Genomic DNA, 21,285 nt, shown 5'->3' on the forward strand with positions numbered 1-21,285 from the left:
TAGTAGTTGTTCAGTCCATGAAGCTGAATGTCTCAGCTGGTCTTCAGTATATGCCCAGATCCCAAGAAAGTAGGCTGCAATGCCAGAGAAGGAATCAACTTGCCAGAGAGTGTAAGCAAACAGATAAAGGAAAGGCAAGCATCCTACGTCTATGTATTTATATAGGCTGCCACAAAAAGTGTGGCCCAAATTAAGGTCAATCTTCCCACCTCAAAAAATCTGGACTAAAGGTGTATCTTCCCACCTCAAAGATCCAGGTTAGAAATGAGTCTTACCACATCAAATACTAATGATTCCATTTAAAAAAACAAAAAACACAAAACAAAAAACAAACTCCTACAAGTTTGTCCAGTCATTTGGGTTTTAGCTAATTCCAGACATAGTCAAGTTCACAACCATGAATGACCATCATATTTCCCCTCTTTCCAGCTGTGTGTGTGTGTGCCTGTGTGTGCGTGAGAGAGAGAGGTGTGTGTGTGCCTGTGTGTGTGAGCATGTGTGAGCATGTGTGAGCATGTGTGTGTGTGTGTGTGTGAGAGAGAGAGGGGTGTACGTGTGTATGTGTGTGTGTGTGTGAGTGTGTGTGTGTGTGTGTGTGTGTGTGTGTGTGTATGAAGCCAGGGGTTGACAATGAGTCTCTTCAATTGTTCTCTACCTTAGTTTTGGAGGCAGGGTCTCTCACCAAGCTCATGGTTTTGGCTGGACTGACTGGTCAGAGAGGCCCAGAGATCCTCCATCTCTGTCCCAGCACTGGGATTGCAGGGCTCAGCTTTTGCCTGTGGGAAGCACTCAGGTCCAACCATTGCCTGTCAAGCAGTTTACTGAGTGAGGAATCGCCTTCCTACCCCCTTTCATGAATTTGAAGTTTTCATTCATTTGTCTAGTACTGCTACATTCTTTTGAGATGCTCTGAGTAAGTCAGTTCTTTCCTTCTCAGGGTCTAAGGCACTTAGATCTGGAAGAAACACTACTACTTGATGTCACCTTTCTGGCTGCACCATGGCAGGACAAGTGCCATTCAGGATGTGTCCAGGAACCTTTTCAGAGGTGCAAGAGAACAAACTGGAATTTCAGTGTCTTCTCCCTCCTTTTGTGGACATTCCAGATGCATACGTCAGACAAGCACTTCAGATCACATCTTCAATTGAGACACCAACTGCAACTTTAAGGAAAGATCTGGACTTTTGGAAAAGCTTGGAAAGTTGTCATTGCTATAGTCCATATGACTTGTAGACAGAGAGATCTGCTTTGGAGGAGGATCCTGGCCCTCTAAAACAAGCCACGGGATGTTAACGAGGGAACCTCGAAAAATCTCCAGGAGCTGTTGCATAGCCTGCTCTTCCAGGATGAGCCAGCCCTGTTCAAACTGTACAGGGCAAGGTGAGAGAGGGAAAGAGAGAGGGAGAGGGAGGGGAAAAGGAAGGAGGAGGGGGAGGAGAGAGGGGAGAGGGAGGAGGGGGAAGAGGGGAAGGGGGAGAGGGGAGGGGAGGAGGAGAGGAGGGAAGGGAGGAGAGGGGGGAAGGGGAAAAGGGGAGAGAGGAGAGAGAGAGAGAGAGAGAGAGAGAGAGAGAGAGAGAGAGAGAGAGAGAGAGAGAGAGACCCTAGAGGAACTTCCAAAGTGATTCAGTCCCAGGAATGGGCTGCTTCTGCCAGGGATGGCAGATTTCAAAGGTTTCTACAGGGCTACACATTTGTGGGCAATTTTGATGAAAGCACAAATTCAAGGAACCTTATCATGTGGAACCATCTGCTGATGGACACACTCTAATCACTTAGCAGCTCACTTCCTTTGAGAGTGCACACAGTGCATTCCTGTCCACCCATAGAAGACATTTTTTCTACCACATTCTTAGTTGCTTGACCCAGAACTCTCATGTACCAATGATTAGATCACCCTCCCAGGGCAGACACATCCTGCCCCTCCTCTTTCTTATTGCTCTGCATCCACTGTGCCTCATACCCAGACTGTGGGTCATCAGATACACTCAGAGGTCAGGTCCGTTGCATGGGTTTTTTTTTTTTTTTTTTGCCAGTACATGTTTAAAAGCAAGGACTCTGTGAGACCAAGAATTATCCACTCTCTCATGATTGGCTGTCTCATGGGCACTTCTTTCAGAGTTTTGTTCCTCAGAGCAAGTATTTGCTGACTCACCCAGGGGAGCTGACAACTTCCAGGAAGTTGGGTTGGCAACAGACGCTGACTGAAGAGCCAAGACAATTGTTTTCCCATTATTCCATTACCAGCTGGCAGGCAGGATGCATAACCCAAAAAGGAATGGCTCCTTCCACATGACATCATGGGGACCACCGGGAGATGGCCCAGTTCTCTTACCACCTGGTCATCTCTAAGGATTACAAATGTTGCCTGGTCCAGATTCAGGAATCTTTCCTCAGAAACCCCTCAGCCCTCTGCAGGCTGCATCTCTGAAAAGCTCTCTCCATTCTGGACCCAAGACATCCTCAGATGCAAATGAACCACTGTCAGAGAAGAAATTGTTGAAGTTATGACGGCAAAGTCTAGTTCGAATTCTAAATCCCCACAGACTCTTTCTTGAGGCCTGAGTTTAAGAAAACTACTCAGTAACTGGGGGCCAGTTACTGAGGGGAGGGAAGAAATGGCTGATTTAATTCTGTAGGCCTTGATTTCTATACTGATCATAACATTATATATTTCGGTTGTTACTACATGACAGAAGAGAAACTCAGTGTCTGATTCATTTGTCAGCATTAAAATAATTTCTGCAGTAAGAAAATAAGCTCAACAGGAAAACAAATGTTGGTTTTTCTGCCTTGTCCTATGCCAACCGGATCAAAGGAAATATTACCTGACACCAGATGTCATTCCCTCTGAGGTTCCCCTCTCTGGGACCTAAGTTAAAAACTGCCCTTGAAGACATCCTTCAATGCTACTTAATATGTGGTTGGTTCTTCCTCCTTTACAGATGAGGACCCAGCAGCAGGTTTGCAGTGAAGGTGAGTGTTTTATGAACTCTTAAAAATTGGCTCCATCTAGCACTCTCTCTTTAAAATGTTAGATGACACAAAGCCCCCTCCTTAAGTATCACTGAACAGTCTGGAAACAGCTGGGCCCTGAATTTAGATGCATGGGGAAAGCTTCAGAAATACCCTGGAGAAACTAAAGAAAAGGACAGATGCCTCAGAGTCTTCTTCCAAGAGAGCCTGTCCTTAACTATCGAAGAATTGACTTAAAGTGTGTCTTTCTTCACAAAGCTACTGAGCTGTACACAGGATTTCATTGGAGTACCTATAAGAAGCCCAAACAAGACTTTAAAAAGCAAACACAACTTTGCTGAGCTGCTCTGAGTCCCAAGGTGACAGGCACATGGAGGGGATGTGGAAGTTGACAAGACGCCAGGAGCTTGGGAAGTGGTTGCAGGATGATCAGGAGTTCAAGGCCAGCTTCTGCTACACAGAGAGTTCAGAACTAGCCTGGGCTACACGAAGCTGTATCTCAGAAAACCTAAAACCAACCAAACCAAGCTTTTTCAAACCCGTTTGCATTTATTTCCTTATTCACTGTGTTTATTTGTGGGGGCAAGCGCATGCCATGGTGCACATGAGGAAATCCGGAGGACAGTGTGAAGTTAACTCTCTCTCTCCTTCTACTCTGTGAGTCCTGGGGATCAAAATCAGATTGTCAGGCCTTGGGAAAGTAACCCTATACCCAAGGAGTTGCCTTCCCAGCTCCCATCCAAACTTGATGAAACTTCCTGCCTACAGGACTGACCAGCTGCAGTAAAGCTAAGCATACAACAGCCTTTTGAAGCATCTCACTGCTAAGCCCTCTCAACCAACTCATGGCCCATGTGCTTCTCCTCCCACCTCTGTGCATGCCAGGAAACACTCATGGTGTGTTTGCTTTGGGCCAAGCATTCTTCCACACACTCCACTCCGGTCCACTTAATTTCCATAGCAACCGCATGAAGAAGGCCCTATACTTACTTGCATCTGGCCGTTAAGGAAACTGAGGCAAGGCTAAACAACAACTGTGCCAGGTCGTTACTGTATTTTCTCCTTTCAGCCCCGTTTCCACCCTTTTTTTGTCTGCTCAGTTAAAATGGATCCTAGCCCTTTGGAGAGTCTTCCTTAGGTGGCTGGACAATGCTAAACTTTGTCAGTAGGGGGCGCTGGAGAGATACATCTCAGCAAGGTCCTGGCCAGGCCCTGAAAGCATACATTTCCCCTCAACCCGCCCCCTCCCCCAAACCCCTTTACTGCTGCTGTAGCAGAGGGACTCAACCTTGTACATCCACAGGGCAGGTTTCTGGCAAACTTCAGAGGATGGACTTCCAGCAAGTTCTATGGGTGTGGCAGTATAAAACGTTTTCTGTCATCTGCTGAGCCACACTCTGATTCTTCCAGCTCAGCTTCTTTATTTCTGTGGCTACTTGGGCTTTCCAGAGCTCCCTCTACTTCTTATTAGACAAGTCTCTATATGGTTAATACTTCAGTACATTACGCATTCTCGGATTACCATGTGGTTTCTCTCCTGGCTGGATGTTGACGGGCATCTGTGTCCAGGGCCACAGAGCAGAAATAGTAGTGGCACTCCAGAGCTTCTGCTCCTGAGGGTTCTGTCAGGTTGCTTCCTTTGAACAGGGCAGACAAAATGAAGCTCAGGTGTAGAGTCTAGTGGGTGGGGACAGTTCGCCAATGGCATGGGAAAAGCATACCAAATTATGTTGGGTCCCTATGGCCTATGGTATTTGTTGTTCGGTTGGTTAGGTTTTTTCCCAAGACAGGGTTTTTCTATGTAGCCCTGGCTGTCCTAGAACTCACTCTATAGACCAGGCTGGCCTTGAACTCAGAGATCTGTCCACCTCTGCTTCCCAGTGCTGGGATTAAAGGCGTGTAACATTATTGCCTGGCTTTTATCTGTCTGTTTTTAATGCCACTCTGTATCCAGTGCCAGAGAGGCTGGGACAGTTTAAGACTTTTGGAACTCAAAGGCAGGTAAGCCTATTTGGCAAGTTCCAGGTCAAATAAGACATCCTGTCTCAAGAAATATTTTTTTAAATGGATAGTGCCTGAATTCTGATGCCTAAGATTGTCCTCTGGCCTCCTCAAGTAAACACACATGTACCCCCCACATGCCTGCATCTGAACACGTGAGCACACATATTTGTATATACACACAGAGACAGATATCTACAAATAAAGCAATAAAGGAACAAAAAGAGAAAGCGATGGTGTTGGCTCTGCTGAAGTGCAGAGAGGACAGTGCCAAGACAGAGACCTCGGGGAGACATTTTAAATTAGATAAATACAAAAAAAAAGATGTGCACCAGAAAGAGGGAACAGGGGTGTCACCAGGGCTCCTGCACCACTCTACATCTTCACTGGAGACATCTCTACTTCTTTGCACCAACTCAGAGAAGTGACATTCCCCACTGGGCATTTGGAGCACAAGGACTTTCATGGTGGCCAGAGGCAGAGGTGAAGAAGACACAGTGTCACTGTGGGGTTGTAGTGGGTATTGCCATTATCTATCAGAATAAAGGAGAGAGAAATGCTTGCATTTCAAACAACTGCTTTTATTTCCACGTTTGTTGCAAAAACTAATTTGTTCTTAACTCCACAAATACATATTTAGGAGGAGAGCTTGAAAGAATAGATAAAAGTGGGTACCGCTGGGCCATTTGGTCAAGATGACTTCCTGTGTGTGGCTGGTGAAGACCCTGCCATCTTTACTCAGTCTCCTGGCTCCCACTGAAACAGGTACCGCGGCTAACAAAGGCAGGCACTGCGGGTAGGGCAGGAGGGAGGCAGAGGGCTCTCCTGCTTGTTCTGTGTTCTGCCTATCCATCAGTCCACTTCAAATCAGCCTCTGGCACTCCAGGACGTGTATTCAAAATGAACTTTGACTTTAGATTTTTCAGAACTGGCAGCCATTGGGATTGGAAGTTAAAACATGAGAGATTTTTTGCTTCTTACATTTTTGGAAAAGAAAAAACATTGCCCCCCACCCCGAAAAACAAAAACAAAAAACAAGCGTCCAAGCACACTTGAATATATAAAGCTTTCCTGCTCGGGTGGAAATGGTCGGTTCCAAGGGGTCGAAGTCCCAGCAATGGACTGCTGATCTGCGGCTTGCAGTTCTAAGGCTTTTGTTTGGAACATTCAGAAAGTGACGTTTCCTTTGTGGGAAAAAAAAAAAATCAGAAGTAAAGTGAAAGTTTCTTTCATGTGTGAAGATAGCATTAAATTTAATGGTTCATCCAGCGTCATCATCAGAAGTGTTCCCAGATTCAGGCTGGGCTAGCAGAGCCGCCTGGGATCAAACTGCATTCCTTTGAAGGAGCTGGTCCAGTAATTGCTGTAGAAGCAAGGGAAACAAAGATGTCAAGTTCATCGTTCACCTGGGTACCGCCCACCTCGGACCTGCGCCAGCCAGCTAGCTACCTTTTTGAAGACCTCTGCTCGGAGCCTGTTACTCTGTAAGATCACTCTTTTCTTCTGCTCTTCTTTTTTCTTTCTAACTTCCGGCAAGTTATTATAGATTCTGAAACAGACAGAGGACATGGTGATGGCAGGCGCTGCTGGTGTGAGAGGGCAGCCCGGCTCGTCGGCAGGAAGGAGCCCACAGGTAGGGTCCTTCCGGCCTACTGGCACTGAAAGATGCCAACTGAAGAACTTCTCCCCTGCCTTCACAGGGCAGGGAACCCTGTGGAAGAGGAGGTGGAGCCACGGGATGGAGGACACCAGGAGAACAGGCTCTCTAAGTCAACTGAGCTAAGCTCACATAAACTCACAGACTGAGGCAGCATGCCCTGGGCCTGCACGGATCTGCACCAGATCCTCTGCATACATGTTATAGCTTTCAGTTTAGTATTTCTGAGACTCCTGAGTCTGTGACCGTGTTGGTCTCTGATTCTAGTGCCTTCTTTGGGGCTCTTTTCCTTCTGTTGGTTTGCTTTATTCACCTTTGATGTGATAGCTTAAAAAAACAATATATTTTACTTTGTCAAGAAAGAATAAAGGAAAAAAATAAAACAAAACAATTATATTTATAAACCTAATTAAACTCATAGTGGCCCTGAAAAAGAAAGAAAACTTCTTTGAGGTCCCAGGACACAGTCACGCTGGGGTCAGCATCTCAAGGATACTTCCTGGGCACTGCAGCAGTCACGATGGGAGGCCAGGCATTTGTGTGGATGTCACTTCTCATCCTGCATTTGCAGTAATAGTGATTTTATATACGGGGGGGGGGGGGCTACTTGTAAAAGGGGGGCTGTTTGACCCAGTGGCTTGCCATTCTGAATGTCAATGTTTACTACATATTCCCATTTTTGCCATCCAATTTTTGACTACCTGTGACTTGACAAGGGGGCGACAGATGAATGGCAGCGGCAAGAAGCATAGACTGGAAAATAATGCTTACTTCTCTTAGCATTCAGCATGTCTGATTAAACTGTTTTTAAATACATTCCAGACTCACGTGTTTTGTCCTTGTCCCATGTAAAATTATGAGTTTCAGAGTTAATGGAGGGGTCTAAGGGACCCTTGTCTGGAAGGTTGTTTTCTTCTCAACACAAACTGTTTAGGTACTGATGTTAACTGGTTTTCCTCCAACACAATGGATTCCCTAGATCCTGAGCCTAAGGGTTGCTAAGCTGTACAAGGCATTCAGTTCAAATATCTCTTTTTCATTTTCTCTCATGTATGAAGTCAGATGAAACACGTTCGAGATTTTTCTGCCCTTGGAAGCATGAGTGCAAAGTATAAAAGGACAATGACAATATCAGTAGGTGGCATGAGCATCAGGCTAGTCACTCTCAATGCTCATACTTAAGGGGAAGAAATACCCAAGGGGACTTGTCATACAACAAGGAACGTAAGTCCCAGCAAGATGAAGAAATTTGGGTAGAGCCCCTCAGTTGGCTAATGGTGGGCCAGCATTGGGACCTCAAGCTAAATGCTACTTACTGTGAAACAACTACATGGCACACAGCTACTCATGGAATCCTGCAGAGGCCTGCGCCCTGACGGAACCTTGTACACTGTGGGTATTAGTAAGGGTTATGTTAATGTATGATAAAGCAGTACACCTTTAGGGAGCTGGTCCCACAGCCTTCCAGTGGGCAGTTCCTGAGATCCAAAGACCATCTTTCCTGGAGCTGACCATCCAACTCAACTGGAAGGTTGAAACAAAAGCTTCTGTGGCCCACCTCTGGCCCTGCACTGTTTCCTCAGACGAGATACTCTGATATATAATAGTTTGCCTCCACGAGGACACTGCACAGGCAGTCAAAAACAAGAAACCTGCATCTTGAGCAAGCTCACGGACGGTGCCAGGGGGAAAGGCACATACAGCACAACACTGAATGGCTGAAGACCGGGCGCCCATTTAATGTACAAGCAGGAAGCTTTTAAGGGGAGGGGGAAGGGGACCAACTATGAGCATTCTAGCAGATGGGTCTGGGGCCAAGGGAAGCAGAGCTGGCTAATTGGTCTTGAGGGAACTTTAGCTTTTCCTCTTTTGCTTGATTTGAATAAAAATATAACCAACATAATCCATGACAAGGGACACAAAGAAAAGGCATTTTCAGGTGACTGTGGAAAGCTGGGGAGAGCCCAGCCAGGCATGTTCCACAGAGCAAAGAGATCCAATTGCTTGGTCCTCCTGAGGAGACCAGTTAAGGGCAACCACAGGCTGTGAATCTAACTTCAGCGAGCTTCCTGGTCCTCCTCAAACACCAGCTTCTCCTTTAGAGATTTGCCAGGACAGAGCCTGTCTACTTACTATTGCTTCTTTAAAGTCCATTATTTAAATTGCTTGGTTGACGAGGTCTTGTAATAGCAGTTTTAGGTTTGGGGACCAATGAGGAAGGTTTTGTTGTTGGTGTTGGTAGGGTTTCCCACTAAATTGAATAGAACACTTTTGTTGCAAGGCCTATACAACTTTTCACTTATCAAACAGCAAGCCTTCAAGTGCAGGGACCGTTTGTAAGCCGGTTAGAATGCTGAGCGCCATGTCATTAATGGTGTGTCCCTATTCTTATTTTCTTACTTTCAAAGAGGTTCCCTGTAGGTATCCAAAGTTACTTAATTATCCTGGAAACAACATAATCACAGTAAAAGCAGAGATTTAAGGTCTGGAATGGGGGCAAAATTATTCTTCGTATTTCATTGGTGTCTCTGAGTGCACTATCAATTTGATTTAATTACTATAATCTCTCTCAGGGCTAGGGTACTTTATTACAGCTTAATGACATTTTATGTGTGTGAACATGGCCAACCCTGCTGAGCTTTTGTGTCCTGGTTAAGAAGCCAGGTCCCAGGGAAGAATGGTAGCCTTTGTGTGCCCCAGGGTGCTAAGAGTTAGTGGGAGTTTTGAATAGTGACTGGCCAGGCAAAGCAGGGAGAACCCTGGCGATCTCTGCCAAGACTGCCAGAGACAGACTTGCCAGAAACACCACTTTGTGGCCCCTCCGAGGCCCCTCTGGCTCCCATGCTCTGCCGGCTTCCAGCTTGGAAGCTTTTCCTCAGGACTGCCACAGTCAACGTCCTCCAGAAAAAAAAAATGGGTTCTCTCCTCCTCATAAAATTACTTTTAAAGGTGCAGCCACACATGGCTCCTGCCCAGAGCCACGAGGCAAATGCACCAAAGAGTTCCAGTTCAGAATCTGCTGATCACTTAGGGACCAATTATGGGCCCACTCCTGAATCCAAGACCCACCACTTTCCTAAGTTTGGTCCAAGAGCAGCATAAACATTCCGAGGCACAATTCGACAACTTTGCTCACCTCAGCCAGGTTTTTCAGATCAGCAGCCAAGAAGACCCAGCCCTTAAATATAGGTCTCGAAGCCCTGGCCCAAGGGACAGCATCTGGGCTCTTCAAGCCTCCTGACCCCCTCTCCAGCAATTTCCATACATCCCACAACAGTCAAGTACCTTTTAGATCTCATATGCATCTCCTTCTCTGAAATGCATCTTTCTTTGGGTTTGAACAAGTTATCTGGAAGAAAGGGAAAGAGGATTAATTTCAGGAAATACAGAATAACACAATGTATGGAGCAGAGCTGAGGGAGAGCCAGAGCACTCTCTGTGGTTGCTCACCCTCCGCCAAGCTATACCCTGAGAGGAATAGTGTGGGATTCCAATTGACCAGCCAGTAGCTGTTCTCAGCAAGAGTTAAAGAGAAGGAAAGCACAATGCCAGAATCTTTTAGTTGTCAACTTGACATAATCACTGGGAAAGAAAGTCTTCATGAGGGATTGTGTGGCCTGTGGACATGTCTGTGAAGGGGCTCTCCTGATTGCTAATTGGCATAGGAAGGCCTATACTGGAGGAGGCTGGTGTCGTTTCATGGCTGGGTCCTGAACATGTAAGAGCACTGGCTGCTCTTGCAGAGGACTCAGATTCAGCTCCCAGCACCTACATGGTGGCTCACAGCTATTTGTAACTCCAATTTCCAGGGATCTGATATTTTATTCTGGCCTCTGTGGGTACCATGCATACATGTGGGAAATAGAAAAAAAAAAGTCTAGCTAAGTACCATACATACAAGCAAGCAAGGGTTCCTGAATTTATTCTCTGTCTGCTCTTGACTTTGGCTTCCCCCAATAATGAGTGAAATTTGGAATTGAAAGCCTAATATGCTCTTTCCTCCCTTACATCACCTCTTGATAGGATATTTTATTACAGCATATGAACTGCTGCACAGACAGCTGCCTCACCAATCGCTCCTTTTAGAAGTCATGTCTTGGTGAAGGAAGTAACAGGTGTGAGACTACTGTTCTAGAAAAAACCCCTACACCAGGTTCAGAGGGTTCTAAAGACAAGGAGACTTCCCAAACACCCCTGGAATAAATATTCTGAAAGGGAAGGTCTGGCTCCTGCCTGCAGTCCTTCGGCAAGGAAACTCAGAGATTCTACCTCTCAATATGAAGGCCCTCTTAGACCTGCCAACACCTAGAGAAGCCAGGGGACAAGTCACATATGCTAGGGCCCTTTGACTAAAAAAAGTACACTAGAGTAGGCATGATGAAATCATGAGATTGTTTTCTGTGGGTCTTTATTTTTTTTAAGTTAAATACATGTAATGGTTAGCTTCAATTATCAACTGGGCAAAACTTAGTATCACCTGGGAAGAATGCCTCAGTGAGGGACTGTTTACATTGGGTTAGCCTTTGGGCTTGTCTGTGGTGGGTTATATTATGTTAACTGTTGTGGGAAGACCCAGTCCACTGTGGGTGGCGCTATTCCCTCTGCAGGGGATTCTGAATTGTATGGGAGTGGAGAAATCCAACTGAGCAGAAACAGAACAAACAAGCTGTGATATGAGTAGCTGTTTGAAATTCCTGCTTTGGTTTCCCCATAGTGATGAACTGCAAGGTAGAATAAACCCTGCTCCCCCTCAAGTTGCTGTTTGTCAGGGTAGTTTATTACAACAATAAAAATACAAGTAGAACAGTGTGTGTGTGTGTGTGTGTGTGTGTGTGTGTGTGTTGTGCATATGTGTGACATATACATAATACACATACATAATCTTAATCTTTAATAATACCTTACAATGGTATATCTAAAAAATACTTTCTACCGTTTACAAGATCTGAAAAGGCATTGACTTTAGAATACCTACAAGCCTCTCAGCCTTGGTTGAGCCAAGGGTGTGGTTCTCCTACAGTATATATCTGAGCAGCTGTCCTGCTTTCTGGAAAGTCTAGACAATGGGTTTACTGTCTTCACTCAGCATAAGGAGTCAGGCTTCCGTGGAGGTACAGGGAAACAGGGCTATTAAGGAACGCCTTCCCCTCTGGATAATAAAACATAGTCACTGGTTCACAGAGGGGAATATATCTTTGTGGATAAGCTTGCATTAAGTCATTAAAGAAAAGACTATTTTTATGATTGCAAGTGCAGTTTGTAATGATCCACCCTGCCCCATGACATGGTGCTTGAGAGGGGAAAGACTCCAGGGTTCAGAAAGGTAGGGACTGTGAGGAAAGAAGACATCACACATGATGAAATGAGGTACATGTCCTCCTGGTGCCCAACCCTAGCTTCCCCCTCCCCCCTTCTCCCCCAAACAGGGCTCCTGGAACTTCCCAGAAGGAACCTACAGAGTTCCAGCTCCATCTGTCTGGATCCTGGTCATTGTGCATATTCAAATATGTGCTTATTTGAAGACTGCCTTCAGAGAGGGAGAGAAACCTTAAGCAGAGTCTCAAACCCAATTTTGGATTAGCATTCTTTAGGAGCTACTGGAGGCCAGGGTAGAGCCAGTGTAGACAGACACACAGGCACAATGTCCTGGGGTGGCGGGGGTGGGGATGGGGAGGGGAGGGATAAAAGCAGTATAAACAACACTTGTCTGTTTCTTCAGAGCACCTGATACCACAGTTAAGCTTCGGGTCTATTTCCAGAGGAAACAAAAGGAACTGTGAGCCACCTGACACTTCCAGCCCTCTGTTTTATGAACTGTTTTTAGCCTGCTGTGAGAGCAGGAGGTGGGATGCTGGACCCAGCAGTCCTCAATAGGTACAAAACAAGCAAGTCTATATTGAAGAAGGCTCAAGGTTGATGTGCTCACCCTGACTGGGGCGGGGGGGGGGTGCTGCTGCTGCTATGGATTTTGAGTCTGCTTAATATCACCAAGCCCTTCTGATAAATGGAATATGTGCTGGGGCCTCTTGGCTATGAGAAGAGAAGGCAGGGGGTACACATCCCTGGAGGGAGTGAAGGAAATGAAGCATTCAGAGTGGCTCCAAGGTCACTACTCCACCTGCCTTGAGTGGCGTTTTAGTTTCACGTTTGTTGCTGTCATAAAATAGCCTGACCAAAGCAAACTTAGAGGAGAAGGGGCTAACTGGCTTAGACACATCTAGATAAAGTCCTCACTTAGACTCTCTTCCACAAGTGACTTTTAGCTATAGTAAGTTGACAAATTATTCTACCGATGGCATTTTACCTTTGGCAATCTGAGGGGAGATGGCCAGAACAGGGGTGTGAGGGTGGGGTTGGGGTTGGGGTGACTTTGGGTATCTGAGTGGTCACAATGATTCTGTCTGTCATTTTATCACAGAAACTTCCTTCCGTGATCTCAATCTTCATCTCAACCCTGCGTCATGTTCATGATGTTTGGCGCTTTAGAGCTGGTGTTCATTAGTTTCCTAAGGGTGAGTTTTACCTGCTCAGCTTCGCTGTGTATGAGTGAGAGGCAGGACTGGGTTCCAGTCCCCATTAGCCTAGTGGCATCTACCTGTACTCTGGATCACCAATACATTGCCACTAACTGGTAGTTATAGGATCTTTTTGAGAACTATAAACAAGGATTCTACCACTTCTCCTGAGATCAATCTCAAATTCATTTCCCACACACTCTTTCCTTTTATAACTCTTCAAGGCTTTGGTGTGACTCATAGGGGAGTCATTTAATGCGATGTATTATGATACATATACATGTCTCCCGTATGCTCATGTGTTTGAATACTTGGTGGTACTTTTGGAGGTGGGGCCTTGCTGGAGGAAATAGAATGCTAGAGGGCTGGCCATGAGGCTTAGCCTCACTTCCTGTTGGATCTCTACTCCCCAGTCCACCCAGATAAAGCAAATCACCTCTCTTTCTTACCACCACAGCTGTGAGCCAATTCTGCTGACATGAGTCCCCGACCATGATGGTCTGTATCCTCCAACTGAGGGCAGGATAAACCCTTCCTCTCTTACACCGATTTGTCAGCTGTGTAGATTCGTCGGCTGTTTAGTCTCAGCATTGAGAAGCCCCTTCTATATGTGCTTTGCTCAAAGATATAGGAAATCCCATGCGCTCATTCCTGCTTAAAGAAATTCTACTTTTATAAAACTGAGAGACTGGTGAGAATCACTTTCAACTCCTTCTGGATCTTTTATGGATTTTCTTAGATCTGTATATATTCTGACTTCTTTGGAAGAAAAAGACTACAACTATAATTACTCTATTATCGCTGAAATGGAGGGAGCTTTTCTTTAATAACATTATCAAGGTAAGCTGCATTCTGGAAAACACACACCCCCACACACACCAGGCTCTCCTTTTGACTTCATTTGGCAAGGCCAGGCTTCCTTAAGCCCTTGCCTGTTTCAAAGTCAATAAGCAATGAGGTACCAAGTCCTCCAAGCTTCTGAGACGGCTCTTGTAAAATCCAATTCCCCAAATCCCATTAATCTGTATAAACACAGGAAGGTATTTATTGCAATTTCTACAACAATTGTGTGTGAGCCCATATGGGGACAGGTGGCCTCAGCATGCAGCCTCTTGTCAGTGTCATATCACCAGGAAGCAGCCAGGACCACCCTGATGCCAGTACAGCTGGTTGCTTGGGGACTCCAGCTCTTCCCCTCCTGCAAAGCTTTACAACTCCCATGGGCTGGCAAAGCTTCAGCCTCCCTCTGCAGTCATCTATGTGATAATCAACTCTTCAAGATCCATCTCAACAACGAAGTCCCAGGAGTCTTTCCTTGGTCACCCGGGCTCTTAAAAGAATGTTTTAGACGTTTGCTTTTCCTAAGGAACACGAAAACCAAATTCTGCCTTTTGGAACACAGCAGAACCAATAAGCTGCCCTGTGAAGGGGACACTTGGTCTGCACCTCCTTAAGTCTTCTATAAAAAAGCATTAAGGACTGGCCTTTTCATGAAGAGTGAAAACTCTATTTACCTATATTCTTAGATCACAGGGCTGGTCATTGAATGATTTCAGATAAGCATCTGGCTAGAGTCATCACACCATGGTTTCTGAGATTCAGTTAAGCTCTACCACATTCATCATGTCTACCCACCTCACCACTGTGGAACCGCTAGTTCATCTTCAGTAGGCAATAGTGGGCTGACTTAGCCTGGGCTAATGAGAACTTCTGAAATTAACCACACAAAAGCTTAATGAAGATTAGTGTTGACTCTGGATTTCTGTGATGGGAAATTCCTGTGCTGGGTTTTCTAAAGTATCTCACGTCTCTAACACGCTGTCCTGCTTATATGGAATCCTGTCCCTGCTGACTGCTACACTTGGTGACCACCTTGGTCTAGGAGTGTGAGGGGTAGATGGAAGCCCAAAAGAGGCTGTAGTGACTGAGAAAGCAAGGCTGTGCACCCACTCCCATGCCAACACGTGAGAGAGTTTGAAAGGGCAGTACAGTTCTCTGTCCCTTCTAGACAAAAGAAAAATCCAAGGGGTTCTCCAGAAACACATGTGAGGAATTAGATGGCAAAGCGGTTCTGGGGTGTTGGGGGTGTATGGAAATCATTCTGTCTACAGAGAGTCACCCTCAAGCTGAGAGCAGGGCTACATCTCAGGAGTCAGATGAGAGGACAGGTGGAAGGGAATGAAGGACGGAGTTGTAGGGTCCTTTGGGAAGGGTGACTGAAAGGGACCACCGTGACTGAGGCACTGAGGCCAGAAACATTCCCTTGCTCAAAGACCTTGCTGCTGAAGCCACATATAAGGAACATTGATTAAAAAAATATTTGTTTTTGGAGAGAAATAGGTTCTCTATGTGCTTCATAGCTCCCCTGTTCTAGTGCTGGGACCATGAGCACCGTCATTGTCATCCTTGTCCTGAATCATAGAGGTCCTCTCTGATAGGATTTTAGACTTGACTTACAGCTGTCTGCCTGCCTCCTTTCCCCAAAGTGGCACAAGCTTCCAAGACCAGGAGGGTCTCTTTTCTATCCATTTATACTGCTCAGGTCAGCACCTCTCCCCCTCCCTGCCCACACTCTGCCCCTCCAACCAGAAGACATGAGATGCCCCAGACTAAAACTTATTGCCTAACCCCAGCAAGGGACAAAGAGATCAAGTAATCCTCATCAGTTCCTTCTAAAAGTCAGAGGGATTACCAAAGAGGACTAGCCTAAAGAGTGCCAAGGACACAGGGGCCCATGAGTCACATTTATAGAAATCCCATTAACTAGTGTTGGCAACAACGGAGGCCGCTGAACTAAATCAGATCACTGCTTTCCTCGAAGCCCCACAGTAACCCCCAAAGGGCATCTACTTCCAAAGAAACCTATATGGTTGTTTTCCCCCTTGAGCTTCCACAATGTCCACTTGGAAGATGGGCTGCTTCACTGGGCCTTAAAATTTAACAAGCCCTAATTCTTAATGATCTAACTCAACAAAACAGGGAATCCTACATAAAGATAATATAAGCGTGCATAAGTTAAATATCATGTTTTCATGATGCACACAGTGTCATTTGTTTGTCTTTGTGGGTCTCATAGCTAAGTCTAACTTGTGCCAAGTTGACAAAAACTTACTAGCACACCTATATTTGAGGACTCCTGTTACTGTGACAGAAGGTAGCGTGAAGGATGAGAAACAAGCCAAGTCCTCCTGTGAGCTTCCCCGCCTTGAGACAGGAATGCCAGGCCAGGGATGCCTAACTGAATTGGCCCTTACAATGAGGAACAAAACACTTAAAATATGGACATCTTAGATGCTGCATGGATCCTAATCATTCAGGGAGTTTGCTGTGGTTGACCTGAAATGCCACTCTGAGATAGCGTGAGAGCTAAATATTGATCCAGGCTGCAGATGCAATCCAGCTACCTCCAGTTCTACCACCAGGTCCCCACCCCCGGCATAATGGTCGCACCCCTAAACTGAGGAACCTGTCCTTCCTGGAGCTTTTCTTCTTTTTTCTTTTTTCTTTTCTTTTTTTTTTTTTTTCGGAGCTGGGGACCGAACCCAGGGCCTTGTGCTTGCTAGGCAAGCGCTCTACCACTGAGCTAAATCCCCAACCCCTGGAGCTTTTCTTCTCAGCTATTTGATCACAGGAATGAGGAAAGGAACAGACACACCAGCATTCAACGTTCCATTTGCTGAATCTAGGAGCTGTGTGCTTTGTGTGACCATGGAAGTTTTCCATGCCATGGTAGCACAGCATCAAGGGTCCACGTGAATGGAAAACGGCATCTTGGCCATCCATTCTTCAAGTTCCTGGTCATTTTGTCAGCTAGAGTTCTGCTCTGTCTAGCAGGCTTCTCTGTCTTTTCTGTGCTTATTTTATAGCACAGCATCTTTGAAGCACTTTCCAAGGCCTGGGACAGCACAGAAGGCTTCATGCTGGGCACCATTATAGAGAGCCCAGGAGCCAGCATGGACAGAGTTCTAGGCCACCTTCCAGAATGAGGCAAAGCCAGTCACAGATAGAAACAGGCCCCACACTGTCGGCTGCCCAGACAGTCCCTAGGGCTCTGGCCCTCACTTCCAGGCATTGGTGGACCAAAGCGTCACCCGGGCAGACGATAGGAATGCTTCCTCATCATCCTAAATTTCCAAGGAAAAACAGAAAACTGCAGCTGCAGTTGAGGCTGCTTTAGTAACTACAATGGGTATACACAAACAACAAAAAAATCACAGAATAATATTTTCAGAGTAGACTTTTGAAACCAAACAAGGGTAAAGATGTTTAGGAGAATAAGGTGAAATTAATTTAAATACTTTATTGCAGGATCTGTAAGTGCCTTTGATATCCCTGGGCGTTATGAACTTCTGAGAGGAAACAGGATGCATAGCACAAACATTTGTCAAAATAACTCTAAGAGGCCTGGGTCCTGCTCTGAAACTGTAGGTAGCCCTGGACTAGAGGACACTGAGAACGAAGAAAGCCAGCTACAGGACACTAACCATTAAAGTTAATCTGCATTTTCCAAAATTACCCATTGGATGGGATTGAATCTTCACCAATAGAATAAAGTCTGTCTCGGTATGGTGACACACCTGTTATCCCAGCACTGAAGAAGCTGGAGCAGGAGGAATGCCATGAGTTCAATGCCAGCCTGGGCCTCAGAGTACTGCCAGGTCAGTCAAAGCTACATAGCAAAACCCTTTTTGCTGCTGCTGCTAGTAATAATAACAATTATTACTACTAATAATTACATAATTAAATTAGTATTAGTATTATTAGTATTATTAGTATTATGACACAATTTGGCATACTTCATGTAAAATCTAATTTTCCCCAACCACTTAATTTCTGATGATAAACATCTCTGAGTATTAATAATTGCTTAGGCCAAAAGTTATGGCTTGTTCTCTGACTTGCTATCCCTTTTATTCTAACCTGAGTTCAGCTGCATGGTTTCTATCAGTCTCCTCAGTATTCTGGAGCAAATCTCCCATGCCCCTGACAATTTCCCAGAATTCTCTCTATCCTTGCCTAATGTCCCATCTCCTATTTTCTGCCTCACCTCATTGGCTGTATGTTTTTTTGTTTTTTGTTTTTTTGTTTTTTGTTTTGACCGTGATGCTTATAAGAGATTTTCTCTACAACTTACATTTTCTGGAATATTTACAGGTTCTGGTCTTTCGTCCCTCCAAACACGCTTGTGTTTCAGACCCTGGATCCATCATGAATAATGCTATTTCCAACACTACTGCAAGACAGATCAAGTACCAAGAGAGGTTCCTTATCTGTGGCTTCCTCAGTAGGAGAACGACAGGCCAGAAAAACCGCTCCAGCCTCTGCTGCCATTATAGACAAGGGCTGTTGTAATCTCTGGTAACACCACCCTTAACTAACTGTTACATAGACTTACTTCACTGTGCTGTCCCTGGATCCAGAGGACAGTTCCTGTACACCTAATCACAGAGAAGACTACCTCTAACTCCGGAGCCAGTTTGTAAAGCTTGGAAGAGGTGTCTATCACATGTGCACACATCAACACAAAGCAAGAAAAATGAAAATCCAAGGAAGTGCACCCTTAGAAGAAGGCAACCATTGTTCAGGAGCTGACAACAAAGGCTCAGAGATCTAATGAAATCCCTTGAAAAATAATGGAAGGAATTACACTGTAGTTTAACAGAACACAAAGAACCAGTGCAGTGAAAGTAGGAAAACAACAAATGAACAAAATCAAGAGTTTACCAGGTTGAAATGTTGTTTTAAAAGAGGGGAGATCTGTAATTCTGAAGCTAAAGACTACCATAAATGAAATGAAAAATGTAATAGGCTTATCAAACAGAAGAATCTGAACCCCAAAATGTGTTATTTAAAACTATCTAGAACTCATAGAAATAAATAAAATCATAGAAATATAATAAATGGAAGAGAATAGAGAAAGTCCACACGCTTTAGGAGACAGCATTTAAACACCTAAAACGTCACATCCCAGGATTCTAAGAAGAGAAAGCCAAGTGGGCAGAGAGTTTATTTAAAGAAACAAAACTAAAGCTCAAATTACCCAAGATACAATCCACAGACCACATGAAGCTCAAGAGGAAGGACGACCAAAGTGCAGATGCTTCCTTCAGTCCTTCTTAGAAGGAGGAACAAAAATATTCATAGAAGGTGATATGGGACAAAGTTTGGAAAACAGACTGAAGGAATGACCATTCAGAGACTGCCCCACCTGGGGATCCAGGCCATATATATATATATTCACCAAATCCAGACAATATTGCTGATGCCAAGAAGTACATGCAGACAGGAGCCTGATATAGCTGTCTTCTGAGAGGCTCTGCCAGGGCATGACAAATACAGAGGCAGATGCTCACAGTCAATCATTGAACTGAGAATGGGGTCCCCATTGGAGGAGTTAGAGAAAGGACTGAAGGAGCTGAGGGGTTTGCAACCCCATAAGAACAATACCAACCAACCAGTGTTCCTAGGGACTAAACCACTACCTAAAGAGGACACAAGGACATACCCAGGGCTCTAGCTGCATATGTAACAGAGGATGGCCTTATTGGGCACCAATGGGAGGAGAAGCCATTGGTCCTGCCAAGGCTCAATGCTGCATTGTAGGGGAATGTCGAGGTGGGGAGGAGGGAAGGGGTGGAGTAGGTGGGGGAACACCTTCATAGAAGAAGGGGGAGGGTGGATGATTAGGGGGTTTATGGACAGGAAACTGGGAAAGGGGATAACATTTGAAATGTAAATTTAAAAAATCCAATTAAAAAAAGAAAGAAAGCTAAAAGTCTGAGGAAAGATATAAACACCTATGTAAAGGAATCTCAAAGGCTTCCAGTCAGACTCAACTCCCCAAACCAAAAATAAAATCTTGGAAGTAGACAGAGAAAGAAGAAGATTCTTACATATTCTAAAACTCAATTGCCAAAAAAAGGCAATGGGATGATATACTTTAAAGGCTAAAAGAGAAGTTTCAGCAAAAATGCTACCTCTCCAAAAAAACAAAACAAAACCAAACAGACAAAAACAACAAAAACTTGCTAACCCCATATACTTCACTGGACAAAGAAGTCCAGAAATAAATATGTAAATGCTTTCCTTGAATAAGTTCACTCATCCTGCTTTGCCAGAAATGGTGAAGGCTATTCTTCAAGCAGTAACAAAAAGCTTCAAACTAGTGATGGGAAAAGACATGATATGAGAATCACTAAGAAAGTACATAAGCAGCAGAAATCAGCATATTCTAATGCTATGATGTTGCAGTGAAATTGATTCATAGCTCTCATAGATTAAGAGAAAGAGTTCATTAAAACATAGCTAAGTTAAGGAAAATGCAATATAAAATGTGTAAATTACACACACACACACATACACACACACACACACACACACACACACCCTGGTAGTGATAAAGTAAAAATATTAGCCGAGTGGTAGTGGCTCATGCCTTTAATCTCAGCACTCAGGAGGCAAAGGCAGGCAGATCTCTGTGAGTTCCTGGCCAGCCTGGTCTACAGAGTGAGTTCCTGGACAGCCATAGCTACAAAGAAAACCCTGTCCATATAAATGTAGCTGGAGAGCTTTTCTTTAGGGAGGAAGGGTTGGTTATTTCTGAGACATATCAATCTTCCCACCCCGTATCCCAAGGACTGAGATAATACCAGGGGCCCTTAAGCTTCATAAATACATAGTTTTTACATTCATGTAAAGTTGAATTAATATTAGCTTAAGCAGCTTGTTTAATAATGTAAGACTTGGGTAACTACATTGAAAGCCAATCTGTATATGTGAGAAATAATGGAAGGGGAATCAATGGTGGCTATACCCACACTCAGAGACGCTGATCTTGCCATTGATAGAAACTAACAGGGAGACCCACAACTGGACAACATGCAGAGACTAAGAGTGCACATCTCCAAATGGGACAACTCTGTATCTCACCTCTCCCAGGCATCCATGGAAAAGAGCGGGGAGGAAGATGGTCAGAGCCAGAGGTAGAGAATGACTTTAAGGAAACAGCATTTTGCAGACCCAACAAGGCAGATGTGCGCATGAATTTATAGCAATTGTAACAGCATGCTTAAGACCTGTACAAGCGGGATCTCATAAAACTGCAAAGCTTCTGTAAGGCAAAGGACACTGTGGTTAGGA

At 44.9% G+C, this 21,285-nt stretch overlaps 1 protein-coding gene across 30 annotated transcripts in view; it reads right to left on the reverse strand.

Annotated features, from left to right (window-relative positions):
* Nucleotides 1-5,534: 5,534 nt before the first annotated feature.
* C1h10orf90 (similar to human chromosome 10 open reading frame 90) overlaps nt 5,535-21,285 on the reverse strand; it is a 232,411-nt gene continuing 216,660 nt past the window's right edge. For all 30 annotated transcript variants that reach the window (XM_087655359.1, XM_087551767.1, XM_087659887.1 and 27 more), the window contains 3 exon segments: nt 9,917-9,980; nt 6,424-6,523; nt 5,535-6,337 (listed from right to left, as the gene is read on the reverse strand). In XM_087655359.1, coding sequence (XP_087511485.1) covers nt 6,299-6,337; nt 6,424-6,523; nt 9,917-9,980 — 203 coding nt within the window. In that variant the 3' untranslated portion in view covers nt 5,535-6,298.

The sequence above is a fragment of the Rattus norvegicus genome, chromosome 1 (genome assembly GCF_021556685.1).
Source record: "Rattus norvegicus strain SHRSP/BbbUtx chromosome 1, alternate assembly SHRSP_T2T, whole genome shotgun sequence".
NCBI lineage: Eukaryota > Metazoa > Chordata > Mammalia > Rodentia > Muridae > Rattus > Rattus norvegicus.